This window comes from Alligator sinensis, unplaced genomic scaffold, assembly GCF_000455745.1.
Source record: "Alligator sinensis unplaced genomic scaffold, ASM45574v1 scaffold907_1, whole genome shotgun sequence".
NCBI classification, from domain to species: Eukaryota; Metazoa; Chordata; order Crocodylia; family Alligatoridae; genus Alligator; species Alligator sinensis.
The window spans coordinates 2,334,482-2,343,575 of NW_005841925.1; the positions used below are offsets into that span (position 1 = coordinate 2,334,482).

The following is a 9,094-nucleotide window of genomic DNA, read 5'->3' on the forward strand; positions in this document are numbered from 1 at the left end:
CCCAGGCGAGATCGGAAGTCGGCCCGCACATCCTCGACTTAACGTTTCGAGTTACAATGTTTCACACTTACGTTTATAAACTGACACCCTAGTTCAACTTTATGATGTCAGTTTTGACAACACTTGATCTGATGCCAAGCCACGCCAGCGAACAAGTTCGCTGTGTCCCTCATCTCCCTAGAGAACATCTGTCCAAACGTCCTTGGACACTTTCTTTAAGAAAGCAGACGAGACTCCAGAAAAACCTGCAGCCAAGACTCCTGAGAAGACTCCAGCCAAGAGCCCTTCGGAAAGTCCAACCAAGAGCTCTTCAAAAAGTCCAGCAAAGTCACCTCGAAGAACTCCTTCCAAATCATTGATTGCTATTTACAGTATAAATACATTAATGTAGCTACATTACTCATCTATAATTGATTGAGTACAAAATTCTGGGTTATTTTTCGTGAAAATAGGGTATCGGGCCTTGGTTCAGGAACAAATCCCCCATTTATAATGTTGTTTTCTATAGGAAAATCGGTTCCAAGTTATAACGTTTCAACTCAGGACGTGGTTTTCAGGAACCAATTGTGTCGTAAGTCTGAGGACTGCCTGTATCTTTAATTGGAGCTTTACAATGAGCAATATAAAGTAACTAAATAATGATCACATAACTAAATCTCATTGTGTAATAATACTAAGAGCTTTGTTTTAAATGCTATATACCGTCTTAAATCAGTAGAAAGTCAAAGGGGTTTTATGCTTGCCTCCTTTGTAAATTCCAGGCACGTACCTAATACAGTAAGTTGCAAAATAAAGTGTAAAAGATTTACAATACATGGACCTGAACCGTAAAGCAAAGAGAAAAGAATACATTAGCTAGATCCCATTTGGCTAGATATGGCCTCTCCTTGTGCACCAAGACTTAGCCCATAACACTGCCACCCGTCTGCCCAAGCTCTGGAAGCCACCATTGAACTACTAGCCTTCTATAATGAAACAGGTGAGGGAGGGAGGGAGGGAAGGACAGGGAGGAGAGGAAACTGTGGTTGGTATAGCAGAGCAGGGAACAGATTTGATTAGGTATGCATCTTTGTGCCAGGCCACCCTGGAGCAGGACCCTGTAAACTGAAACAAGTTACTTATGCTTTTAGACTGTGTTCCTTTCCTCTACTTCACCCCTGCAAGATATATCCAATGAATCGAGTGCATTTTGCATTTGAGTGGGGTTTAAACAAGCTCTTCTCTTAGGCAATTAGATCAGAAGGGTTTCAAACAGACCAGTGTGTCCTACTTAGTCTTTTAAAGTCTCTCTCTTTCACTTAAGCCTTGAGTGGCATTTCCTGCTGCTAAGTGTTTCATACATGCACTCTCACTCTGTTTCCTTATTAGAAAAGGAAAAAGGTGTTAGTAGTGTCTCGGACAGCCAGAGCCGACTCGAGGTGATTTAGAAATTGCTCGTTTGTCAGGGCGGGCTGGTGAATGGAGAGGCAGACAAGGTTTAATGGTTGCAAAAACGTTTACTTACGCCGCTTGTAGTTGCCACGCAGATGGTCCGGTCGTCTGAACAACTATGTGAGTTGTTCCAGCTGGCGAGGCCCAAGCCAGTTAATCCGTCCGCAAATCAAGCCAGCGGGAAAAGGGTACGTCTGGGATTGCGCTCGGCGACAGGAAGAAAGATCGATAGGTGAACAGTCTATCGATCAGCTAGCCGCAAGTCAGATCTCTTTAGAGGCACTCTGCAGCACGCTCAAAGTTCTTCGACTTGGGCGGAAGTCGCACGAAATTTTAAACTGCTAGCAAGCCAATCACTAGCCGCCACGTGTGAATAATTTAGAACTGGCCAATAGCGGGACACAAATTTGCATTCGAATAGCAGGAACTCTTTGCACCGTGCATTTCTGTGCCGCAAAGAAGAAATGCATCCTGCAAATTGGCGGGAAGTCTCTTGCACCAAGGTTCTTCTGCTGCAACAGAAAACCTTTACTTTTGCAAGAGGCTCTCATGTGGCGGGAAAATTCCACCGTGCCGAGGCACCAAAATCACTGGGTTGTGACAAGTAGCACACTGCTTCTCAAGATGACAATTGCACTTCAATGCAGAGAGCAAATTATCTTTTCTGTCCTTCCATTTCCATCTAAAGGGACTCTCTGCACATTCAGGGAAAAAAAGATAAGAACCTCATTCTTTGCAAACAACTTTATTAGAATAAAAAAAGTAGATAGAGCTATTCTAAACAGACCAAATTATGCATAAAATTATTTTATTTCCAGTTTGAGCAGAACTGCACACCAGCAGGTCTCCTTTTAAGGCAATCTGCATAGATTTCTTTCATGTGGAAGCAAGTTTCAGTAAAAGAGTGGATCACATGACCTGCAACTCAAATCCAAGTTGCTCACAGACTCTCACCATAGCCACTTTCTTTGGGGAAGATGGGTCTGTTCCACAGAAGGCCTAGCAACATTTGATTTTAGAGCTTAAATATTTTTGCTTTGTTTCCCCGATAGTTTTTTCCTAGCACCAACTATTTCTACTAAACTGCGTAGGGCTGCTTTTGCCAGGACCAACATGGAAGAGCAACTTCCAGAAAGTCAGACTAACACATCAGAAATCATGATTATAATTAAAATGCTGCTGGAGGGTAAAGGCCAACTTCCAGTGGATGCCCAAGTGTTCTTTGCTTTGGGGTCGGGGGGTGGAAAGGCTCTGATAAAACTCTGAAGCTCCAGCAAGCCCGAGATTTGACATATCCAGGAGTACACAGGAGGTACCCCACTTCCCTTAAGGGACAACTTGTTCTGCAGAAACTACACATTTTTTTTTTTATTTGGTGAAAGCATATGCAACAAGATATTCATTGGTTAGCGTCATAAACAAAGTGGATGAAGTTGGGCCTGCCTGAACAGCATTCAGAACATGGTCGCATCTGGACTCAGGAAATTATCTTCAAACCAGGCTTGGATTCCTCCAGGGCCTGCAGTTCATCATCTACTTCAGAACTCCAGTAGATGTCATACAACCTGAAAATACAAGGGAACAGGCTCCACCGTTTCCAAATCTCTTAAGAACTGCTGGCGAGAAAATGCAGAGGGCACCCCTAAGGAGATGCTATGCGATAAAAAGCTCATTCATCCAGAAGGCACCATATAGGCCTATAAAAGCATTGCTAGGCCTGGGACCCTTGCTCAGAAAGTAGCTGTTAGGAAAGTTAATCTTCAGATAGAAGGGGCCAGCTAATGAACAGAAGCCAATAGCAGGACTGGTTTCTGTCTGTTGAGACAGGAATTGGCCAGTGGGCTAAAGACCTTTTCCTGATGTTCCAGTTTTGTGGAGTCCTCGGGCAATCGCATACATGGATTAAGAATGAATTAAAAGCTTTTCAAGGAACAGAAGTAAAAGGTCAGGATTCCCCCTTCCTCCCTCAGGACCTGAAGTCAACTTCTATCAACAACAGACTCAGACAACTGCCCTTGGAGCTTAACAAGAGGTAACAAGGTAAATCCATTTTCTTGGAAGACCATATGACCCAACAGGTCTCCAGCAAAGGCCAGGTGTTTGGGGACCACAGCTATCTGTTAAGAGGTGTCCCGTTAGCTATTTGTAGCTGTGGCAGGGAAAGGGCCTTCAGGCACTTAACTTGGAGGTTTTCTTTTGTAAAAGATCACTGGAGCGTCAGGTCCCTTTAAGCCACTGTGTCATGAGCATAGCCACATAATCAAACGGCTCATGGTACATCTGAAAAGTTAGCCTCTGACAGGAAGTCACCAATTCTGTCAATGGCTTCCCCAGAGGCAGCTTTGCTCATTGTCACTGTCCCATCTCCCTTTACAAGACTTCACTCTCCCACCAGTTAAACAAGGCTCATAAAGCCAGGCAGGTCCAGCAGGATGGAAGCCAGAAACATTACTTACACTAGATGCTTCAGTTTGCAGTTGGGGCTTTTCACTGCTTCATATAGCTTTCTCACACCCGCATCCTCCAGCATGTTGTTGCTCAGGTCAATCTCTCTTAGGCACTGTTTGGTACTGATGACAGCAGCGATACTGTCACAACAACCAGCTGTGGCATCACTGTCCCCCAGCCTGCACGGAAAGAGAAACAAAAGCTTTTAAGGTCTTTTGCTGACCTGCATTCCATTTAGAGGAGCCATTGTAAGGAGGGTGGAGCAACATCTTGACTCCCTGCCTAGCACAGGTCAGATCACTTACACACATTTGACATTTCAGAAGTTTCCCTATAGCTGCTTTGTGTGTTTTCAATGAAGCAATGCTCCTTACAACCATGGGTGGATCTAGGATTTTGAAAAGAGGGGTACAGATGGGGTGGTGCATCATCCCATATAACGTGACACATTTTTTTTAGTTAAAGAAACTGGAAGCTTTACTAATATGCTAGGGGTCTAGCACTATATTATTCTCTTTAAAAATCAAAGCAAAAACAAACAACTTCACTGAAATGTGCACCAGTTTGCTAGATTCTTTTAAACTTAAAATGGAACACAAGAAACTGGGCAAAAATGATTAAAATAGTCAAAATATATTGGTTTCATTAGTTCAGTAGTCATAGTGAAAAATGTGCAGCCCTTGTTCAAATTTGTAAAATAAAATCTAGTGTTCATGAGTGTCTTGCCAGTGCCTCCAGTACTGCACTGTTCTACACCTGAGGAAATATAACTACATCTGAGTTAAGATTTTTGGCTATAGATAAAAAACAGTCTGTAGGGCTGTGAAATAGAAGAGACATTACCAGGAAGGGCTACCAAACAGCAAAATTGCACAAGAAAGGATAGTTTGAATAGTGGAACATCAAGACTATTAAAAAGGAGAGAGGGCTGTTAACACCTATGGAGTGAAGCAAGGTTAGCAGGAATCAGGCAGATTATAAGCCGCCGTGAAATCAAACAACTCAAATCAGTGCTGCTTGCATAGAAGTACTGCTGCCCATCCCAGGCAGTTGGTTTTAAAGTTTGGGTAGAGCAGGAACCAAGTAAGGCAGGGTGCAACTGCACCACTGCACACCCTCACCACCAGATCCGCCTCTGCTTACAACAATAGTCCTCTGAACCCTTGGTGATATCCTCGGTTGGCCTCAGCTGAAAAGTTCCTCCCAGAGTGGGGCTTCCTAGTCCTAGTTCTGGTGTCTAGAACCAGCCCTAGAGTTCCCATGGGAACACCACAAGATTCCTCAGGCCCTGCAGAGTTAGTCTGTGTACTTGGAGCCATGGAGAACAGCCCCTTGGTTCTCTGCATTGGGAAATGGGGGAGACGATTGCACAACACTGATACTGGTCAGGCTGTATTCAGGCCAAAGCTTTTTTAGTATTCATTCATGAGAGGCAACAGTGTCATTGGCTTGCAGACAGCACCATGTGCGCAGTTCCTTTTCACAGCTCTGCCTTTCCCCCTAGAACTGACCTGGGGCTTATCCTGGTAGGGCTGGAACACCATAATGTATGCATAGCAAGAGGCTAAAGAAAGCCCCATTGCCTTACCAATCTAAACCAGGATTTGCACTCTAGCAGAACCCAGGAACTTCTATGTGGGTCAGGCCAGCAAGCTGTCCACACGGCCCAGGATCCTGCATGGCAAGAGGGCTGCACCAGTGCATCACAGGTACATGCACGATACCCTGCCACTGGCAGTAGCAGTTCCCTGCCCCAGAAGATTCTTCCAGTCTCCCCATGGTTTGCTCTGTTCCCTCAAGGGCCACTGCATGCCCAGCCTCAGCACACAGTGCCTATTTTAAATAGAAGGGAAGAATCTGTGGGAAATTAAGGCTTTTTTGGAAGACTGATCTCTATTAATGTAATAGCACCCACCTGCCCATTGTGCCACTTTAACACCATCCCATTGATATGTGCCTTGCAGGGCAAGTAAGGGACAGCAAATACCCAATAAAGTATAACTGCAACAGGCAATAACAAATCCCATTCAATCCCCAGCAATGCCTGCTGTAATGAAGTGTCAGTTTTATGTTGGAGCTATTTGGCAACCTCCACACACCCCTGTTCACCCACCCATTCTTGGTTGGTGGAGAGATACCAGTATGTTAGGAGCTACTTACCATATAGACTCTATGTTACAGCTGGGTTGCCGCAGTCCCTCACAAATCAGTTTCACTCCTTCATCTTCTAGCTTGTTTGAACCTATCTGCAGCTCTTTCAAGGACATGTTTGTGCTGAGAACGGAGCGAATACTTTCACAACAGGCACTGGTGAGGCCACACTCCCTTAGCCTGCCATGGGGGGAAAAAACCTAAAGCTTCAGAAACTGAAAGAAGTCATTTTTCATGCCCGCTGGCTTACCTAAAATTTTAGTCACCCAAATCTGGGGGAAGATACAAGCTATTTCCTCTTGATACACCTACCTTCCTCATACAATTTGTGTCCTTTCTCCTCAGTATGTCTATGCCTCACAGAGTTACTGTACCATTGTCACCCTCATCTTCAGTATCCCCAGGTCCAAAGCTCATTTACACTGTGACATTATAGTTAGAACTGTGCATGCTCTGAAACACAGGTACGTTGCTGGGCACTTGATTAGTGACCTTTGTGAGCATGTCTCTTCACTAATTCCTTACCATTCCCCTTAACAAGGCATTGCTCCTGTTCCTGGTCAGCAAAACAGCGAAATAAAACTTGACCATGCAGGCAGTAGCAAAACCATGATGTTTTTAGTTTGAAATGATGGAAAGATATTTTATTTGTGCAGACTCCCTAAAGGGGGGCAATTCTCTTCCTTCCTTTGGCCACAAAACACCAAAAGATCCCAATCTTTTCTACAGCGGGCCAGCACAGAGCCAGCAGGGAAAGGTATATGCGAGCAGGACTTTCTGTAGCTAAAGTCTTGAAGTTGCTGTTAGTTCAAGTGTTGACTCATGTCTAATCCTTCAGAAACAGAGCCACATATGTATATGTTTATAGCCAACAGAGAGACTGACTTTATTCCCAGAGGCTAGTGCTTTTCCTTGGAAAACAAAATTTATTTCTTCCCTCTTGAACAGGAAGAAGCAGCACAACACATGGGTTAGGGCTCAAACCTCCAGGTTTCAGAGATGGCAGTGGGAGAACATTGAGTCTAATACAGGACACAAACTATCAAACCATGACCATTCAGTTTCCTACTGGATCAAGCCATACGAGCCTCCTACATTAAGATGCTGCATTGCTGTTTGAAGTAAATTGCATTATATTTAATGGCTGGGCTCTCTTTAGAATAAGGCTGTTTCCTACCTCTCAACTGAAAGGTAAAAGGGAGATTTTCAGAGTGTCTGAGGGATTTAGGAGCACAAGTCCTGTTAACCAGTGGGATCAGTGCATTTAAATCCTTTAAAAAAATATAGAAAATGAGCATAACAAGAGCGAGATCAGCACGAGTTCCCTAAAAGGTTCACCATGATGTAGGAAGTTCCTGTGTAAACACTCCACAGCAAGTTAGCTTATCCAAAACACACTGCTGTGAGAGCTGAAAACCTGCTGCAGCTTACCATAATGACTGGAGTTTGCATTTTGGGTCTTTCAGTCCTTGGCACAGCAGATCCATTCCTGCATCTCCCAAACTATTTGTTATCAGACTCATCTCTATGAGGGACTCTTTTGTCCTGATGAGATTGGAGAGATCTTTACAACTAGCAGCTGTGAGATCACATTCCCATAACCTGGAGAGAACAAAAACATTGGCTTGTTCTAGACTCACACAGATCAAGGTAGACAATACTATTTCATGCAGGTTGACAGATATTCAGAACAAGAGAGTTTGGTCTCGATTTTTTTCCAGTCCTGAAGAAGCTCATCCCCCCTGCCCCCCCCTTTATACAAAAAGGCCACATACACCTCTTTGATGCTTCCCTAAGAACTCCATCCTTTACATTATTCTGTACATAAACCTGGACAGAACACAGAGCAGTGCTGTCATGCATTTTCAGTCATCATTTTCCTGTTCCTTTTCAGTCCAGAGTTCTTCATAGAACCAGAGGTGGGGGATATTTGTTGATTCCACTAGAGCAGAGCTTTCCAAACTTTTCATGTTGGTGACACACTTTTTAGACATGCATCATTTCGTGACACAGTAATTCAGTTCCGGGGGAGGGGCCAAGGGAAGCAGGCGCGAGTAAGGGAGCTCCGTGGTGCCCTTCCGCAAAATTTTCTGCATTTCGCGCGACACGCCTACACACTGCCGCCGACACACTAATGTGTCACGGCACACAGTTTGGAAAGCTCTGCACTAGAGGTACCTTCTTCAAAAGGAATATGCTGGCTGAGGGCTCTACCGACCAGGTGGAATCAGGCCAGCATGATGGTGCACATAGCTGAGAAGCTATGTCGAATTCCCTTCAACAGGAATTTAAACAACCCCTGGCTTCGCTTACCACAGCTTCTGTACTTTGCAGTTAGGATGCAGTAGCCCTTGGCACAGCAGAGCTAGGCCTGCATCTCCAAACTTGTTGTCTCCCACAGCCAGATCTATCAGGGATGGCTTTGTACGGAGAACATTGCTCAGATCCGCACAGCTCTCAGCTGTCACACCACAGTTTTCCAGACTGCAGGGAAGAGAAAGACCAGTGTTCAGTAGGAGCATCCCTAGAGGTCAGTGGAAAAAACAGTATCTGCCCTCCAGGATACAGCCAGGGAGATTTGTGGGCCATCTCCTTAGTCAGTGTATTGGGTGCAGCTCCAGGGGAGTGCAGCCAGCTGAGGATCTGGCCTGGTATTCATAGAACAAGCAGCCTGCACCACACCTTTTGGGGCACTGGGGGCAATCAAACCATTCCCATGACATTCCTGACAAGGTTCCTTGGGTAAATGCAATATCTTTATTAGACCAACTAAACAGTTGGAAAAATTGTTCTTTGAAAGCTTGCGAATTAGGGGTGCACCAATAGGGATTTTGGGGGTTGATACCAATAGCTGATTTTTAAGGAGGCGTATTGGCCAATACTGATCCAATTTCCAACATGCAGCCCAACAGCTTGAAGAGCAGTGTCTTGAAGAGTAAGTGTCTTGAAGTGTAAGTCTGTTGTGGCGGAAGGGAAGGGGCGTAGGGGGGTCAGTGGCAATGCGTGGGGGGGTGCACATGCACCCCCTGACCGGCCACGCTCACCACTTAGGCAGTTGGGGGGG

At 44.9% G+C, this 9,094-nt stretch overlaps 1 protein-coding gene across 4 annotated transcripts in view; it reads right to left on the bottom strand.

Annotated features, from left to right (window-relative positions):
- Nucleotides 1-2,160: 2,160 nt before the first annotated feature.
- LOC102380390 (ribonuclease inhibitor) overlaps nucleotides 2,161-9,094 on the bottom strand; it is a 34,206-nt gene continuing 27,272 nt past the window's right edge. For all 4 annotated transcript variants that reach the window (XM_006019193.2, XM_025198586.1, XM_006019194.3 and 1 more), the window contains 5 exons: nucleotides 8,344-8,514; nucleotides 7,462-7,632; nucleotides 6,040-6,210; nucleotides 3,888-4,058; nucleotides 2,161-2,996 (listed from right to left, as the gene is read on the bottom strand). In XM_006019193.2, the coding sequence (XP_006019255.1) occupies nucleotides 2,909-2,996; nucleotides 3,888-4,058; nucleotides 6,040-6,210; nucleotides 7,462-7,632; nucleotides 8,344-8,514 (772 nt within the window). In that variant the 3' untranslated portion in view covers nucleotides 2,161-2,908. The remainder of the gene's footprint in view (nucleotides 2,997-3,887; nucleotides 4,059-6,039; nucleotides 6,211-7,461; nucleotides 7,633-8,343; nucleotides 8,515-9,094) is intronic.